The sequence below is a fragment of the Hyaena hyaena genome, unplaced genomic scaffold, assembly GCF_003009895.1.
Source record: "Hyaena hyaena isolate Hyena2069 unplaced genomic scaffold, ASM300989v1 scaffold_1111, whole genome shotgun sequence".
Lineage (NCBI taxonomy): Eukaryota > Metazoa > Chordata > Mammalia > Carnivora > Hyaenidae > Hyaena > Hyaena hyaena.
In genome coordinates this window covers 229,388-248,586 of record NW_024081746.1, presented here as the reverse complement: position 1 = coordinate 248,586, position 19,199 = coordinate 229,388, and the positions used below count along the sequence as shown (strand labels likewise).

Sequence of the window (19,199 nt, the reverse complement as noted above, 5' to 3'; positions counted from 1 at the left end):
CACGTGCCCTCTGGGCTCTGTGTTTTTTGATAAGGCGGTTGGGAATGGAGCTGCGGGGCTTGCTGTTTGAGGGACTCCGTGTTTTGTCCCAAGGTGTGAGGAGGACGTGGACGAGTGTGAGCGGGAGGAGTGTGAAAACGGGGGTGCCTGCGTCAACGTGTTCGGCTCCTTTGTCTGCAACTGCACGCCGGGCTACGTGGGCCAGTACTGTGGGCTGCGCCCCGTGGTCGTGCCCAACATCCAGGCAGGCCACTCGTACGTGGGCAAGGAGGAGCTCATCGGCATCGCCGTGGTCCTCTTCGTCATCTTCATCCTGGTCATCCTCTTCATCGTCTTCCGCAAGAAGGTCTTCCGCAAGAACTACTCGCGCAACAACATCACGCTGGTGCAGGACCCCGCCACGGCCGCCCTGCTCAACAAGAGCAACGGCATCCCGTTCCGGAACCTGCGGGGCGGCGGGGCGGGCCGCAACCTGTACCAGGAGGTGGGGCCCCCGCAGGTGCCCGTGCGCCCCATGGCCTACACGCCGTGCTTCCAGAGCGACTCCAGGAGCAACCTGGATAAGATCGTTGACGGGCTGGGCGGCGAGCACCAGGAGATGACCACGTTCCACCCTGAGTCGCCGCGCATCCTGACTGCCAGGCGCGGTGTGGTCGTGTGCAGCGTGGCCCCCAACCTGCCCGCCGTGTCACCCTGCCGCTCGGACTGCGATTCCATCCGCAAAAATGGCTGGGACGCAGGAACCGACAGTGAGTAGGAAGCTATGGTGTGTCTGTTCGTCCCTCTAGGGTCACTGGGGAAGCTGTGGCGTGGCACTGCGGAAGGAAAGCAGGGAAAGGAGAGAGAACCCGCCTGCACAAAGCACTCGTTGCGATGTGTTCTGGCATTGAATGCTCAGAACAACTGATCAGGTTCTTATCATTTACAGATGGGGAAAATGAGGCTCAGAGAGCATGCATAAGGTAGGGCACATAGCTAGTAAGAGAAAGCAGAGCAGGTGGGCCAGTCCAGAGCTGTCAGCTCTAAAAACCCATGCTCTACTCACTGTGGCACACCATTGGTGGTAACGCAAGCAGCGTAATGACATAAGTGATAAACAGGAAATGTATTCCAGAAGGTAAGAAGAAAAGACTATTTCTAAGCTTAGGGTAAAGACTTGAGAGGAACAGAGGGATATTTGAGTTGGACCCATGGTGCATTAAAGGTCTGGGGAGAGGTGGAGGGAACCACACAATCCAAAGACGAGCAAACCATTCTGTTTGGCTAGAATGCTCAGTCTATGAAACAGGAGGGTGACCCATAAGGCAGGAAAAGTCTGGTCCAGATAGTGGTGTTTCCTTCTCCTCTAGGCCTCATGCAGCAGTGTTCTAGCCCAAAGAAAGAGCCACAGGTACAAAGGTCCTGTGGTGGGAAAGACCTTGACATGTTGAAGAATAGAGAGGAGGTCAAGGTAGTTGCAGGTGGGTGAGCAACAAGGGAAAGTTAATGGATGTTAATGGCAACATCAGGGCAGGGTTTTAAGCAGGTGAGTGGCATGATCGACTTTACATTTTTAAAAGATGGGTCTGACTGATCCATGGAGAACAGACTAAGAAGGACCAAAGAGGAAAGAAAGCAGAGACGAGTTAGCTAACTTCCATGAGCATCTAAGTGAGCAATGGTGATTGCTTTCCCTGCCCTAACACGAGTCAGGATGAAGCTAATGCAAGCTCTGTTGTAACCTTTGACTTTTCATCAGGCCAAATGGCTATATTTCAGCAGCAGAGATGCCCTGGGAGGAAGAATTTCCAAAGGCTGGGGTTTTAGTACTATGATGCGTGTGGGGTAGAAGGTCCAGGGGAGGCTGCTTTCAAATGGAGCTGGAGAGCATATACAGCCCTCCAGGTAAGGGCATCTTTGTAGAGAAAGGGGGAATTCCTTCAAGCATAAGTAAGATTTGGGTTAGGAAACTACTGGAGAGGGCCTTCCAGAAGCAGGAAGCAGCTTGATGAATGTCAGGGGCACCTGAAGGTTACCTGACAGGTGTCTGGCTCTGTTGTTCAGGAAAAAGGTGAAGCTAGAGATGAAAGTTTGGACATCATCTGCTTGCAGGGTTGTTGAATCTCTAAGAGAGGTGAGCTCACCCAGGGAGCAAGAACAAAGACCAGATGATCAGACCTGGCCTCCAGAAGGATGTGGAGATGCCTACGTGTGCGAGGTGGAAGGAGGGAGAGGCCAGGAAGGGACAAACCCTTGCCAGCGAAGAGAGCAGAGGAAGACAACAGGGTAGCTCTGCAGAAGCCAAAACCATCAGTAAGGTTGGCAGGGTTGAGTACTGTAAAATCGTCAGGAAGGACACAGGCTTGAAAAAACAATACTGTGCTTGACACCTAGAAGATTCTTAGTCATCAGAAGAGCATTTTAGTGAGTCATCAAGACAGAATCCAGAATGCAAACATTAAGGAGGAAGAGATTTGGTGAGAAGACAGAAGCAGTCCATGCCTCCACTGCCGTGTATTAGGTCTTAAAGCCTCACTGCCGCCCGTGTGGGTACCCCGGGGGAGGAGTGGAGGGATGAAATGAGTGGCTTGAGGGCAAGGAGATAGTAAAAAGAGGGATGAGGACTAGAACCCAGCACATCTGGACCCACAGCCTGTGCTCTTACCAACACTGCTCTCGAGAGCTTTAGCAGGAAGGAGGGAGAGAGACCTCTGATGATTGAGCGGCAAGGGGAGGTGGGAGGGGGGTTCTTTTCTTTTCTAGGGCTGCCCCAACCACACAAGCTGCTGATTCTGCCTTTCTGTAGACACTCCCATATTGTCAGTCATTGCCCTTGGATTTTAACCCTTCCCTGTCAAAAGATCTGTAGAGTTAGTCTTTACGAAAGCCTTGCCAATCCACCAGCTCTTAGAAAGGCTCTTTTCTACTCAGCAATGAAGAAAGAGGAGGTTGAATGAAGGAAGTGGAGAAGGAAGTTGTATACACAGCATTCATCAGGGAGGATCATTTGTTGTTTCCTTCCTAGTGTCCAGGGTTAAGCCGAAGGGCCTCACTTTGTGCTTTTCTGAGGCATGCCCTCATATTTTTTGGCAGTGTGGCTGTTGGAGAAGAATTCCTCTCGGGCATCTCTCTCCACTTATATCAGCTGTTTATTCACCTCATCGTTCTGCTGTGGCTTCAGTGTCTGACAGCAGGTGTGGAGCCACAGTGCCCGATACTGACATCACCTTTTGTGGAAGAAACAGTGATTTCTACAGTCACAAAGAGGGACAACTGCTCCCTTAATCACAAGTCACTGTCTCTTCTTCCCATCGTGTTATGCGATGATTTGAAGGTTTTCCTGGTGATCATTTTTCCTCCACTCGCTTCATGATGTGACAGCTTTATTTCCAGAATCTACCTCAGACCAAAACTCACATTTCCCCCCAAAGTATTGTTGTGTTTTTATTGAGTAGATTCCCTTCTTTGTTAAGCAAGGCAGAGTTAGCTGGCGACACAATCTCTAGGCAACTAATTCATTTTTTACTTGACAACTTCAAGATATGGGTTGTTTTTATTGCTTCCTTTAGTCCATCAAGTAAGACAATAGCCCTGTAGTGTGTGTGTGTGTGTGTGTGTGTGTGTGTGTGTGTGTGTGTGATATGTGTGTTGTTCAGGCTGTCTTTGCATAGCCAGAAAGAGAAAGTGTGTAGATAAGAGTAGGTCCACACCGCTGAATGGCCCCCTACCACTCACAGTGCCGAAACGCCAGTGATTCCCAAAACTGATGTGACGCTGCCCTCTAGAAGGCGAAGCTGAGAATGCCACTTGCTCCCCAGAGATGGAAGTTTGGATGAACGTAATGGCATTCTTGCCTGTAAAATATTTATACCCCTATTTTATAAGTAATCTCATTTAACCTGGTGTTGACACCACATCGGTTCATGTAAATGATTTAAATTAACTCTGAATGGCAAAGAGCAACACAGCCACTTCATCCTGCCTTCTACTCTTCACTTAGTCGCCTCACTTTGAGGAGGGAACAGCCACTTTCGGCTGTCAGCTCTTTGCAAGCTCATTTACCACGGGTTAAGGGTTCCGAATCCATAATGTAAATCACTTGATTGACAGCCCTTTGCCCCCAGTGGCACAATCAATTTTCTATTGTAGAGCTAAATTATTTTCTCGAAGCAAATGAAAGAGCTCTGAGAAGTGAACTCTGGGGGGTGGGAGGGCCAGAAATACGCACAAGGTAACTGGTGTCATTTCTTCTTTCTCTTTGGCTGTCCACAAAGACAAAGGGGTTGATGATGCGGGAGAAGTGACCTGCTTTGCAGGCAGTAATAAAGGCAGCAACTCTGAAGTTCAGTCTCTCAGCTCCTTCCAGTCGGATTCTGGCGACGACAATGGTGAGCAGTCTGCAGATGTGTTCCCCTAGGTGGGCTCTGCCTTCTGTGCAGGCGGTCAGTGGGCGGGAGGAAGGTGATGTCACCCGGTCTGTTTTGTGACCTGATCATGAACTTGTGAGCGCGTTCATCAGCATTTTGGTTGACCCCACTGTTGGAGGTCATTGCTGAGGGATGACCTATTGAGCTGCAGCTGTGGGCAGGCCAGGGGTCCATGTCAGAGGTTGATGAAATTTCCTGACCTCCGACAATGCGTCCTCTGATTTTTTTCATAATGGAGCCACCTCATCCCAAATGACACTGTCTAGAAAACTGATTTATTTTTTTAAATTTTATGACTGGTGATCTCTTCACTCTTCACTGTATATCCAGCCTTCCCATCATGAGAAATCAGAGGTAAGACCTCCTTCCCACAGACTTCTTTCCATAGAAGTGGCATCCTATTTCACTTGAATTCACCTTATCATCACCTGGGGTCATGGGTCTTTGGAGTACCTGTGAATACTGTGGTTATGGACCAGCTCCTTAGAAAAGGCAGACACCCAATGTACCCAGTATGTTGCACGAAATTCCATGTGGTTCCTGGACCTCACTGACACTCTGGAGCTGCTACCCTTACCTCTTGGGAACTTACATGTATGGAGAGGGTACTAATGCTGGACTGGGTTTTCTGAGCTGAGGAACCAGCTTTGGAGGATGGGTCGGTCTCTCCGGGCCAGGGGATGAAGCAGGAGTGGTCATAAAACAGTGAGAGCTCACTGTATGGTGGTGAATCAAGAACAGTTTCAAGTATTCATCCCCAGAGACCACATTACCTTAGTCTATACTTTACTTCACTTTCCCATAAATAAGCGATTGGTAAAAATTGATTTATGAATTAATGTAATCATACAACCCATAAACCCATGCTGAGTTTCTCCTATGTGCTGAACCCTATGTTGGGTATTTTGTAGTCAGAAGCACAAAATGAAAACAACATAGTGTTTGCTCCCCCCCCACCCCCAGGTAAATATAGGAACACATGAGCTCCAAGGCCATAGAAGCAATCTTGGAAGTAAAATAATCTACTTTCACCACCCTCATCCCCAAATCTCTTCCACCCTAATACCCGGGCACTCCTTAGAGGTGCAGAAGCCCGGTGTATCTGACTGCTGGAATAACAACAATATCAGAGTAGATCTCTTCTGACTGACTTCAGAAGGTCAAGGGCACACTATCAGATCTGTTTGCCTTAATGCTTACTCTCTCTCACATCTCAACTGGAAAAAAGTTATTGCTGGTTTGCATTTTTTAAAATGTTTATTTATCTTTGAGAGAGAGATTGAACGTGAGTGGGGAAGGGGCAGGGAGAGAGGGAGACACAGAATCCAAAACAGGCTCCAGGCTCTGAGCTGTCAGTACACGAACCATCAGATCATGACCTGAGCTGAAAGCGGATGTGAACCAGCTGAGCCACCCAGGTGCCCCTGGTTTGCATTTTATAGAGAAGCACCCGAGAACAGATAGTTTCCAAACTCCAGGCAGAGCTCCGGCATTGATAGCTGATTGACTGTGCTCAGGCTCTGCTACGTGTGCCCTGAAGCTCACACATTTGGGCTTTCATGCTTAACATTCTGGGTTGGTCCAGACTAAAGGGTGTGGTGGTAGGAATTTTCAACAAGTTAATTTTAAGCCTGATTACGTCACCATGAGCTGCTGCTATTGGGTGCTAAATCAACCCGTATAGAGCACAGAATTCTCCTTCCCAGATTCGAACTATTTCAGAGGCCAGATGCTGACTCCAGTAGAGTGCTTCAGCAGTAGAAGCTGGGCTCTGGCTTGTTCTAGGCTATCAGTGGCATCATGTGAGCGTGAAGCTATCAGTCCTGCAAAGGATATCCCCCATCACTGGCATTTGGTTTGGAGCAGCATGGCTGACCAACAAATAATTATCCGTGAGAATAGTGAGGCCTTCCCTGGAGAGCCGTCAGGAGTTATTAATGAGAAATTAGCATGAGTTTGATGAGCCACTGCCTTCCTAGATTGATTTCACTGGGCCATGAGGTGTGAATTTATGATCCAGCAATCCCTGCCGATCATGTCTTTCAGAGGACTGGCCCCAGATTTGCCACCGTTTCCCTTCTGTTCCAAGTATCCTCAGGACCCTCAGATAAAAGTGTCCATCAGAGCACTGCCTACTGGACGAACTGGGGAGGTTTTGGGTGTTTGCATGCCGCGCCTTTGTTGTTGCCATTGTTGTGAAGAGAAGTTCACTTATATCTGAAATACATGACTAACCTGAAACTGTCCTTCCCTTCCCCCCGTCTTCTTTTCCTGGCCACAAGCGTCCATTGTGACTGTCATTCAGCTTGTCAACAATGTAGTTGACACTATAGAGAATGAAGGTATTTACTTTATTTCCGTAGCATTTCTTTGTGTAGAGTTATCCTTTGGGAAATAGGGCTTCCTTGTTACTTTGATCTAGGGGTGATTTTAATAAGCTGGTAACTGAGGGGACACCGGATGTTTCTCTAGAGATTAGAATGAATTTTACAATTTTGAAGGAAAAAAATCCAGTTCATAAGTTTTTAAATAGATAGGGTACTCTTTTTTTTTCTTTTTTTTTTTTAATAAAATCCCTTCTAAGAGAAGAGTACCCAATCATTTGGAATCCAGATTGCTACTACGTTCCTTCTTACATTCAACATGTATCACTGAGCACCTATTATGAGCTGGAACTACTTAAGGAATCATTCAAAGCTATAATCCTAGGGGGATTGGTTTCAATCAGGTAACTTTTATCAGTGACTTAATACAATTGGGGCCAGGTACAGACGAGATTTATCTTTTTATTTCCTAAACAACAATGAGGAGAAACAGGAGCATGTTTTTTTTTAAGTCATTGAAGATGTCCTGCTTTACCCTTTTCACATGGCTTGGATTACCAGGTTTACCTCTCACTTTGTGTTTAAACAGTGTCTATCATCGATCAAGGACAGAACTACAACCGAGGTGACTCTGCCATGACCCCGGCATCACATTTACTTAATGCATTTTGAATTGCCAAGTTCGTTCGTTCTGTGTCCCTCTCCCTCCATCTTTTCTGTGTTTCTTTGATCTGAATTTTGCATGTTCCAGGTGTCTTGTGTGCTTGGCATTGGGAGGTGAAAGCCCCTCCAGCATCCCACCCCCAGCCTCCGCACTGTGCGTGCAGTTCATCCGTGTGCAATGCATCCCCCTGCCTTCTGTGGACCACAGTATGGCCCATGCACCCCTCTCTATGGGAGTGTGCATCCAGCCTCGCTCGGCATTTAGCATGTGGAAAGGAAGAGGGAATAGCGGGGAGGGGTGCTGGAACTATGTTTCCTCAGCATGCCCCGGCTGGCCATCCCTTCTGGCATGGCTGAGTGTAAGGCTCTGCAAAACCAGGCACCATCTCTCAGAGTCGCCATCGCCTCATTGTTCCAGGGCCAGAGCATGGCTGGTCCCTGATAGAGCCCTTATAAGGAGCATGCACTTGACCCCAGCGTCTCAGGGTGTCTTGGACATTAATTGCATGTCAGGTTACCCCCTCTGCTCCTTGCAGAGCCCTGCCCCAGCTGCAGTCTGGAGGAAATTAACTGTCAACGGCTTTTGTCCCACAGCCTATCACTGGGACACCTCTGACTGGATGCCCGGGGCCCGCCTGTCGGACATTGAGGAAGTGCCCAACTACGAGAACCAGGAGGGAGGGTCTGCACACCAGGGCAGCACGCGGGAGCTGGAGAGTGATTACTACCTGGGCGGCTATGACATCGACAGCGAGTACCCACCCCCCCATGAAGAGGAGTTCCTGAATCAGGACCAGCTGCCCCCTCCCCTGCCAGAGGATTTCCCAGACCAATACGAGGCCCTACCCCCCTCCCAGCCCGTCTCACTGGCCAGCACCCTGAGCCCGGACTGCAGGAGAAGGCCTCAGTTCCACCCCAGCCAGTACCTCCCTCCCCACCCATTCCCCAATGACACGGATTTGGTGGGCCCGCCTGCCGCCTGTGAATTTAGTACTTTTGCTGTGAGCATGAACCAGGGCGCAGAGACAGCCGGCCCAGCGGACAGTGTGTCTCTATCCTTGCACAATTCCAGAGGCACCTCGTCCTCGGATGTGTCGGCCAGCTGCGGCTTTGACGATTCCGAAGCAGCCATGAGTGACTACGAGAGCGTGGGAGAGCTCAGCCTCGCCAGCCTGCACATTCCCTTTGTGGAGGCTCAACACCAGACCCAGGTGTAGACAGCGCGCCTATGCGGGGCTCACAGCACTGTCTGTGGCTGAACTGCGGAAGGAGGCTGGACGGCCTCGTGTCTCTACAGCCCGCAGCCGGAAAGAAACACGTTATTTGGCGCCAGGAACTTCTTCACAAGTCCTGCTGTCACGGATAAGCTCCGCTCCAGCTGGGTGGGAAGGAAAGGCTCCAATGGTTTCTTAGAGGTGATGGATAGCCTTGCAGTGGGTACCTGTGTTCACGATCAAGACCAGGCACCGAGTTTCTACACGGGGGATCGACTCCGCCCATTAGGTTATACAGCCCATCTTGTATGGCTTTGTGCAGTATTGGGACCTGGAAAGCATTACGGCAGAGCCAGCAGTATTAATGACTGGCAACCAGCAAAGAGGCATTGTTGCATGTCATTTTGAGCCAATGGGGGTGGGGGGGAGGTTTAAAACAGTAGTTATGATGGTCAGAAAAGTTAGTCTCTTAGGCAAAAGAAAAGAGAAACAAATATTATTAAAAAGAATAAACAAGAAAATGGGCTGAAGCCTTTAAAATCAACTCTATTTTTCTTTAATAAGCTGTCCAGTTTTCAGCTATAAAATTAGGTTTGGGTAACATGGTTTGTATGCTTAGTTATTTTTGTTTGTTTGTGTTAAGCATCCATATAGTTGGGCTTTATGATCTTTGAGAAGGGTATCCATGGAGAGGAATATGAGGATATTTGGGCTCGCTTTTGTGGGTTGGGGAGAAAGTTAACATTGTTCACACATTAGAAAGAATGTGATTATCTGTTTTTGTGTTTTCCAGTAAATATTCCTATCGCTACAGTTTTAACATTGCTGCAGATTTGGCCTTTGTTCTGAGAATCAGGGAAGAAAAAAGAAGGAAAAAAGGTGTACCTTAGCACATTGTTCTCTAGGATAAGACGTAGTTAGAGGTTTAAGCAGAATTCAAGTTCAGGAAAAAAAGGGAAGTACACTTTGAACGTTTTCAGCTGGATAATCACAATTCCTGATAATGCAGATACAAATCTAAGTGTTATCCCAAGTTGGTAGCGTCATCACTATAAATGCAATTATGTTTGGAAAAGAAGACAGTAGATTAGTTCTTGTGTATAAATTATAATAGTGTGTGTGTCCGGGCCTATGTACAAATATGTGCTTGCACTCAATAAGGCTGCTCTTGAGGAAAGGTAACGTGAAGATTTGGGGATTTGGACTGTGTTGAAAATCCTGCCGGTGAGGCAGACCTTCCAGTTTCTCTGATCTCTACAATGTTAGAGAAACACCAAATGCCATATTTTGCTCTGGTTCAGTTAACTTTATTTTGGTACTGCCATTTGTATTAACTTAAAACAAAACTTGTGCTTTTTAAAGAATAATATTTTGTTATAGTTTTCCAGAACTAAACTCTTATTTGAAAGACGTGTAATGTTTAATTACACCTGGGGTTCTCCTCTCTTCTGACACGTGGGCTTTGGCCGTAGGAGTTTCCCAACTTGATGGGGGAATCATCCCACCGGAAATATAATAACCCAGTACTCGAAGCTTAAGGTTAACAAGTTGAGTGACTTTCCTCTTTTGCTTCAATCAGATTATGGCCGCGTGCACAGTGGCCATGGTAAATAAATGCATATTTGCACTATCTGCTTCATGAGCAAATCTCTTTGTCCACAGTTTTTGGTGACATATGGCATTGGTGTGTCAATTGTACTGTCCTGAATCCGTGTATCATCCACTCAGACATATTTTTAGTTGCTTCAGTTGTGTTTAGTCCGTCTGTTACATTGTAGGAGTCAGTGTTGCTGAAGTTCATTGTAAAAAAAAAACTTCCTTTTCATTCCCAAGCTTCCTAAGTACACAAGACACTTCACAGATTGCTCAGCTTTTCTCCTCTTCCCATCTCTTGGTCGGACCTACTCATGGAAGCATTATCTGCACTGTGGTCTTGAAATAAATGAATTTCACTGAGGCTGCTTTTGAGAATAAAGTCTCTGGTATTTTTCTTATACAAGAAGCACATTTGCAAGAATCACGGAGAAAATGATGAACTAATGGTCTATAATAGAATCACTGCTACACTTTTAATAATGCAATGACATAAAAACCATCAAAGTAAAACCAACAATTCATTTCTTGCCCCCAGGAAACATTACAATGAGATTAATGCCGATGAGTCACTACTGCTTACACAGCATCTCCTCCGGGGAGAATGCCTGACTGACACAGTAATGAAGGAATAAATAGATCCTAATGCATTCGTGAAGTCACCCAAGAAAATTGTGCACACTCTTTGCTCTGACCTATATAAAATACCTCTCTCTTCAGCATCTCTTCCCCTGATCTTCTGCAGCTAAATGTATACCAGACAAGCATGTGTTATGTTGTGATTCATTACCTTTAAGCACATGACATCCTCTCCCTGTGGGGGTAACCAGATTTCCCTGTAGGTTACAAAATGGTTTGCAGTTAGGCCAACATGGAAATAGGTGAGGTGACTGCTGATTCAAAGAGCCTGAAGGGTCCTTGAGATCTGCTTGTCCAATCCCCTTATTTTATCAAAGAGGAAACATGGCCAGAGAGGGGATGGGACTTGACCAAACTCACACGGGAAGTTAAGTAGCTGAACAGAGACTAGAACCCATTATTCTTCCAATATTCTTTCTATACAATACCACTCGCCACTAACCTTCCTGGGACATGGTGTCTGCCTGCTTCCACTGACCTCCCACATCCTGCTTTGGAATATGCTAGAAGAGAGTTCATGGAGATTATTTCCCTAGAAGCGTTACAATCTCATGTTTCCTTGCAGCCCCCCTGGGAAGGATGCACTCACAGAGTTCACACATTTCTTTGGCCATTTATCAAAATGCTGCTTTTACCAAATGAATGTTTGCTAAAGTGAAGCTGGTATGATAATTACAGAATGGAACTCAGACCAGGCATCAATTATAGTGAAACTCTGATTATAACGTTTCCTACTGGAAACGTTTGTTTCTCCACCCCCGCCCCCCCGCCACCAGGCCCAATGTTTGTTCCTACCCCTTGCACCATGAGGAACCACATGGGAAATAGGTGAGCCAGGAATTGTCTTTCCTGTTCTTCTCACATGCATGTGCTACCTCCTAGAAGCCATTTTCCATACCCTGTTGTTGGCACTTCACCTGTGTTGCAGACATTCTTGTTAGGTTAAAAGTATCGGGACTGGGTGGGTGATGCATGTCCTGTAGTTAGCAGCAGCTATGGGGCTGTAAACGATGAGTAACGTACGTGTTCATTTGCTTTCTTCCGCAAGTATTTTGCTGCTGAGTTCCATACCGTGCGAGCTTTCCATTTCCTCACATCCTGCCCAGTCATGAAATGCCATTGTCCAAGACCTAGTAGTTGTAATGAGAGCAGGTCAAGTCTATGCACTTGAGGTTTACCCTGTCAGACAATCAGTTTGAAGGCCTGGAAAGGGAATTGATGATACATTCCTGGAACTTATCTGGAACCGCCCCTGGGAATCACTAGCACAGCCTAGGAAAAAAGCAAGTAAAAGAAACATACCACCGGCCAACTCCTACTTCTTCCCACCCCCACCCCACCCACTGCCCCTACTAATGTTATGTCTACGTAATCAAAGTCGGGGGAATTGAGACCCAGAAAACACTTCCCTGGGAAAGAATTCAGGAAGATCCTAGTGTTCATTTTGCAGGGCCTGCCCAGGTAATTGTCTGGTTTCTTCACACTTCTACCCTCCCAGTGCACAGATACTGCTAAAGTAGTTAGGCTTTTTATGTTTTGTGTTTCTAGTTTCATAACCATGAGAAATGGAGATTTGAAGAGGCGCTACTTCAGAGTCATCATTTTGTGTGGTCTGTGAGAAGGCGGTTTCGTGTTTATGCTGGTTTTTGTCCTGCGACGTTCAACTGCACATTATTCTGGTGGAAATCCACAACGGCTTTAAGCTTCTGGCTGTATAATTCTAGGGTTTAAAGTCACCATTTGTGGGTTTGGCATCCGTTAATATTTAGCCAGCTGGCTAAGAAGTAGGAAAAAGTAAGATTTTCTTTCCTTATGTAATAATGAAAAGCAATAATTACAAGTATGTAATAATACACAAAGGCCATAATTAGTCTCTGCCAGTGTTGAAGATGCACTGGAGAATCGTACAGTCATTTGAAGTGTGTTTGGATCCATTGATATGGGCCGCAGCACCCTTCCGGCAAACAAATACCTGAATTGCTACTACTTAACAACTTTCTGAGCCCATACTACTGCATTTGGGGAAGTGACAAACATGTTCAGGAAATGGAAGCAGTTCTTTTTAAGCACTGTATCGGAGAGATTGTCTTGTAAATGTACCTGTTACAAACAGGCGGGTTTGTAAAAGATGTATGTTTCGGTGTTTCAAATATTTATAAAATTGTATATAATGGTTTCAATTTTCCAGGCTTTTGTAGATACTGTATTTGATGCCTATCAGGATGCTTTAATTTGGGGGGGTCGAATATAATTCTAAGTCACTCATGCTGTTGGTCTGCCACTTTTGAGAGACACACACACACACACACACACACACACAGGATTTTAGATTTGCAAATAATGTTTTTTAATCATTTCAAAATGTACTGTAACCTTTCTTTGGTTCTACGGTTTTCATTTAACTTTCTCTGTTTCCAAGAAAATGTTTGTAATTGACATTTTTTAAAAAACAAATGTGTTTTGCCCAATTACTATGTACCTGATTTTTATGCCATTTCAGATTCAGATGAAGTATGTCATTTCTTTGCATACATGCACGCGCACTCCCCTAAACTTGCACACATGTCACATGCCAAACCTTATGCAAAGGGGAAAGCTAACACTTCAAGTGAATCTTGTCCCTTTCAGATATGGATTGTTTCTGCATATATTGCTGTTGGCAGTATTCTATCTTGTGTTCTTTTTCTAAAAAAAAAAAAAAAAAGAGAGAGAGAGAGAGAGGAAAAAGAAAGAAAGAAAAGAAAAAAATACAAACATCAGCAACAACGAAAAGACAGCCAAAAACAAAAACCACAAAAAAACAACCCAACAGTGTACAGGTTTGTAATTGCCAAAATTTGATGGTTAAAACACATTTTCAAGTAAAAAAAAATGAAACTAGCAATTGTGTTGACCCTTTTTAAGTGCTTCCTTTTATTGTCTCCAGTTAATTACTCATGTGGAACTTAGAGAGTCATATTTTGCAGGGGATGGTGTTTTCTTCAGAGACTTCTTACCTCCAGAAAAACTTCCACTGGTTCTGAGACACATGTGTTGGAATCCTCTCTAGCTTCTCACTGGACATATACCCTGTAGGGAATTTCCCTGATGAGACAGAACATAGCCCTGGAGGCTTACAAAACAAGGGCTAAGGAGCCCACCTCTGCAGAAATATCTATCTCCTAAATACCTCCCCACACCTTCTAGGCAGCTTCTCTAGTACTTGTTTCCCTAAACGAAAATGTCAAAAACTTTGGAGCACAATTAGCACTTGAGTTTTCCTCCACAAAGCTCTTGGAAAATTTCCATACAAAGTAAAAGTTGAAATATATACAGAAGTGTGGGGGGGGGGGGTTTAATTTTTTACTCTTTTAGAGGGAGAGAGTGTGGAGGGTGAAAGTGTATGCGCACGGGGAGGGAGGCACGGAGAGAAGAGAGACAGAGAGAGAAAGAGTATCTTAATGAGGCTCCATGCCCAGACCCAGTGCAGAGTCAGTCATGGGGCTCAGTCTCCAACGTGAGATCATGACCTGAGCCAAAATCAAGAGTCGGATGCTTAACAGACTGAGCCGCCCAGGTGCCCCTGCAAATTGATACTTTGAAGAGGAAGTGACATTACAAGAAGTTAGCTTGAAAGCAGGAAGGAGTCCAGAAGGAGAAGGGCACTCTCTGCCTTGCATTGGTGAGGGAGGGCTGGGGCCTCCTGGCAGAACGGACATGTTTGAGCCCTGGCAGCAAAAAAAAAACCGCCCTCTTTCCCGCCCCAAGGGTTCCCAATAGGCGCTAGAGTGGGCCCTGCCTGCGCCTGCGCCAAAATGCCTGCCCCACCCCCTCCAGGATCCAGGAGCCACTCTGCAGAACGCCCCGGCCAGGCATCCAGTTTCTCCTTGCTGAAAATCCTTACTGCGAAGCCAGGTGTTCTGAGAGCCTCTGGTTCCTCGTCCAGCCCACAGTGGTGCCCAGGTAAATGCTGAGCAGCAAACTGGATAAAAGAAGGGGAGTGGCAATTTGGTGCACTGGCCACTTCGGCGTTACTGCCAACATGGATGACTTCAAACTACTAAAGTAATGTGAACAGGCTTACAAATTCCTGAAAGGCTAACCAGTAGTGGCTCGTGCAAGCCCATCCAGAGCCAGCCCCGGCTTTTACCTCCGGCTCCCCGACTAGACCATCAGCTTCTTGAGGGCAGAGTCCTGTTTTCACCGTCTCTGTTTCCCAGGTTCCAGTACAACCCTGGCCTTCGCTAAATGTTCTTGCTTGGAAATGTAACCAGTGATGTCTCCAGCTGAATCCCCTTGACCTCGTAAATCCCTCCTCATTCTGCTGAATTTAGTAACTGCAGTGAGAAGCATTTCAAGACAGGCAAGTATTGAAAACACTCTAAATCTCTTGCCTTTCATCCCAACAGCACAGTGATATGGTCATGAATTGAGCAACAGGAAAATATTCACATCCATGCCTTTCATGTGGCCGCCCTTAGCAGGAGGAGAATCTGTTTACATCTCCATCCGTGCCTCAAACATCACGGAGCAATCCAGACCTGTCAGTTAAGAAATAGCGCTGGTCTGTTGGGCAAACAGGAAAAGAAAAAGACTTTCCATGTCTATCTTCATTCATTCTCTGCTGGTTCTTTTTCCATGCCTGGGTCAGGAGTCCCTAAGACCACTCCCAGTTGTGATGATCCCTTAGGACTCAGGACTCCGCATATATTTGTACTCACAGCTATGAACTACTGCCAACCAGGCGAGCTCATTACACACTCCTCATGCAGTTTTATGGGAGGTTAGTGTCATCTGTCAGCCTCTGCCTGGGACTTACCAAAATTCCAGACTCCGAGAAGGAAATGCAGGTGTCCAGAATAAATGATACCGAAATAGTGGGCCTCTCCCAAAGTTCCAATCCCAGATACCAGCCAAGGGCCTACTTTGTAAGAAGGCATTTCAGTGGGATGCCTGGGTGGCTCAGTCAGCTAAGTGTCTGACTTCGCTCAGGTCGTGATCTCACGGATCGTGGGTTTGATCCCCGTGTCGGGCTCTGTGCTGACAGCTCAGAGCCTGGAGCCTGCTTCTGATTCTGTGTCTCCCTCCCTCTCTCTGACCCTCTCCTGCTCACGCTGTCTCTCTGTCTCTCTGTCTCTCTCTCAGAAATAAATAAAACATTTTAAAAACTTTAAAAAAAAAAAAAAAAGGCCTTTAAGAGCATAGCAGCCGACCTGGCAGGCCCTGCAGAATCCCTCTGAAATTTCAACCAAATGGATACTGTGATTTGAGTAAAAATTACCATCACCAGTCACTAGTTTTGGATTAACTGCTAATTTGGGTCCAGCAGGGTAGTTTTCCAACCTAGATCTTCATCCTAAATCATTTGGCCCATTTCTCAAAATTGTTCCATTTATGTCTTGATTCTTTTTTTTTTTTTTAAGTAAGCTCCACATGCCCACATGTGGCTCAAACTCATGACCCTAAAAGCAAGAGTCACATGCTCTACTGACTAAGCCATCCAAGCACCCCTTGTATCCATCTTGTTACTTGTTAAATTCTAATTAATTTTTAGCCAATTATACCTATTTTATATTTTTTTAATAAAGAAGATTTGGACAACCTAAATATCAAACAATAAATGATAACTTGGGACAAACTGGCACACAAATTAAAACAGCCTAACAAACCAAGCAGGAACAAGTGACTTAAATGTAGAAAATTCTAGAACATATTTTTAGTGTTTCCTTCATCGTTTGTACTGCCCTTCCTTCCTTCCTCCCTCCCTTCCTTCCTTCTTTCCCTCCCTTCTTCCTTCCTTCCTCTTACTCCAAACCAGTGCAAGTTCATGACATAAACAAGAAAATGAAGACAGGAGAAAGAAGGGCATAAAGAACCCCTCTATATGTCACCAAAAACAATCACTTGTATTTTATCAGAGTATATTCTTTCAGGACATTTTCTGTGGAGATACACACTGACATGCTTTTTCAAAGGCGAATTTTTATAAATACGCCTTTGGGAATTTTAAAAATACCACTCTAAGTAATACATAAGTACTTTCTCATGAAAAGACAGACACAATCCAAAGGCGTCCCCAACAAAGCATGAAAGGTCCTTTTCACTTTGCAACTGACATCCCCTCGTATCTTCTACCTTCAAAATATAGTTTCTTTAACTATGTAAGGGACATTTCTGAAACACTTTACATTCCAGTTAGTCTCTACTGAGTGCCCTTTTGTGATCCTCCTTGATGATTGCCTTTTTACAATTTCTGATCTAGCAGCCCTTCCTTGGCCCTTGGGATTCTATAAGATTCAAATGCCTCTCCCCTATCACTTTCTCAGACTTCAGGAAAGCATGCACTGTTTGCCAATGACGCCCTTTCATTTAGCGCCCTCAGCACCTTGCATGGGATTGGCATGAAGTTCTGGGAACCCATGATCAGCTAGAGCCAGAGCAGCACAGATATTGACTCCAGGGCCAAGCAGGCAGAGACGTTGCCCTAGAAAATATTTTTATACGCTTTCAGTTCATTGGTGAATACCGTCTTAGTGCGAATACCTTTTCTCTGCTGTTCAACCTCCTAACAGTAAAGGGTTCGGGTGATGAAGACTCCCGGTATACGTACAAATACATATATGTAAATGGGAGGGAGGGAGTTACACAATGGGATCTGATTATCCTGAAACTTGCTGCATTTGCCATCTGTCTTTGACATCTTCACGGGCTAGTGCTGTAGTTTCTTAATGGCTGCATTGTTTTCCATGCGATGGGAACTCCATAATATATTTAATCATGCTATTTTAATCAGGCTGTTTTACTGTCCAGATATTACAGATAGTGCTCCCATGTACATCCTTATGCCAATGTGCACATGTGTTGGTACTTCTGAAGGATAGATGTTTGGAAGCAGAATTTTTATTGATTTATTGATTTTTTATTTTTATAAGTTTATTCTTTTGAGAGAAAGACAGAGACAGTGAGTAGGGGAGGGGCAGAGAGAGAGGGAGAGAGAGAATCCCAAGCAGGCTCCACACTGTCAGCACAGAGTCCGGTGCGGGGCTCGAACTCACAAACCGTGAGATCATGACCTGAGCTGAAACCAAGCATCTGATGTTTAACACACTAAAGCACCCAGGTTCTCCTCTGGAAGCAGAATTTTTAAGTCAAAACATCTGTCCATTTTTAAAGTCTAAGCATTTCTTCTATTTTAATTGCCTTTAAAGTGGTTTCACCAAATAATAACCCTATCAATAGGTATACATAGTATGTAGAAAACTATAGAGCTCTCTCTGTCAAACCAAGCCCGTGGAGCTGGCTTAGTGTTCCAGAAGCCACACTGCTGCTCCAGATTCTCAGGAGATCCTAGGTTGGAGACTGCTATGGCAACTCACCACTGCCAGGAGAACTGACCCTGGAAGTCCCCGCTTCTATAGATATCGTCACATGTGCTACTCGTCTGTTAGGCAGGGCTCCTAGAGGAGGGCTGGATTGCTGGTTGGCAGGAGCACCAAGAACTCATTCTCTCTGAGACACTAACTGTCTAGCTCTCCGGCCCTACATTAGGACTTTTCCTTTTACCCAGGAAAACATAAGCAGATTCCATAGAGATCGAATGCTGATGGCCTTATAACATCAGGCCATGTCTGAACGATCATTATTCCACAACTTTTAGCTTTGAAATGGTCTAATCTCTGTGCTGTAGAAAAGCTCAAAGGAATCCTTAAAAATGTGACTTTCCATATGAGCTTGCATCAGTTGAAAACAAAGAAGGAGCATTCAGAGGAACCGTAATGTATCACTTTGGAGTCTTTAGAGTTAGGGACTACCACCTTGGTCCTCAATTTTGGTCCACAGACCAGCAGCATCTGTCTCACCAGAGATCCCCCAGCATGCTAGAAATATGGAGTCCCAGACCCACTGAGTTAGAATCTATATGTACCCAAGCTCTCCAGAGAATTCATATGCATGCACATTAATGTCTGGGAAGCACAGTGGGACTTTTGACTTGGACTCCTAATACACACTAGCCTCATGTGAACTTGGGTGAATTACTTAATCACTATGTACTTTAGTTGCATACTCTATAAGAGAGGTAGGTTACAAGAAACAGTGATGCAATTCATGCAAAGAGCTTAGTACAGTGTCTGGCAAACAATAAGCACTCAAATGGTAGCCACATATCATTTTTCCTAATTTTCATTCAGGTTCCACTGTGTAGAAGGGGCTTTAATCATTTCCAGGGGCCCCATCTCATCTGGCTACTAGAGAAACAGTTCAGTCCAGAATGGTTAAGACTATTCATAAGAAAGAAATATCCTTTGGCTTCAACCTCAGGTGTTCTCTGGAGTCATGCTTCCTGAGAACACTCTTTGGTGCATTATCAAGCGTCTTGTTTA

At 45.5% G+C, this 19,199-nt stretch overlaps 1 protein-coding gene across 1 annotated transcript in view; it reads left to right on the top strand.

Annotated features, from left to right (window-relative positions):
• The window catches only part of FAT3 (FAT atypical cadherin 3), a 191,834-nt gene extending 183,224 nt beyond the window's left edge, over positions 1 to 8,610 (top strand). The window contains exons 26-30 of the mRNA XM_039222360.1: positions 94 to 749; positions 4,254 to 4,367; positions 6,689 to 6,748; positions 7,320 to 7,355; positions 7,988 to 8,610. Of these exons, the coding sequence (XP_039078291.1) occupies positions 94 to 749; positions 4,254 to 4,367; positions 6,689 to 6,748; positions 7,320 to 7,355; positions 7,988 to 8,610 (1,489 nt within the window). The remainder of the gene's footprint in view (positions 1 to 93; positions 750 to 4,253; positions 4,368 to 6,688; positions 6,749 to 7,319; positions 7,356 to 7,987) is intronic.
• Positions 8,611 to 19,199: the final 10,589 nt, after the last annotated feature.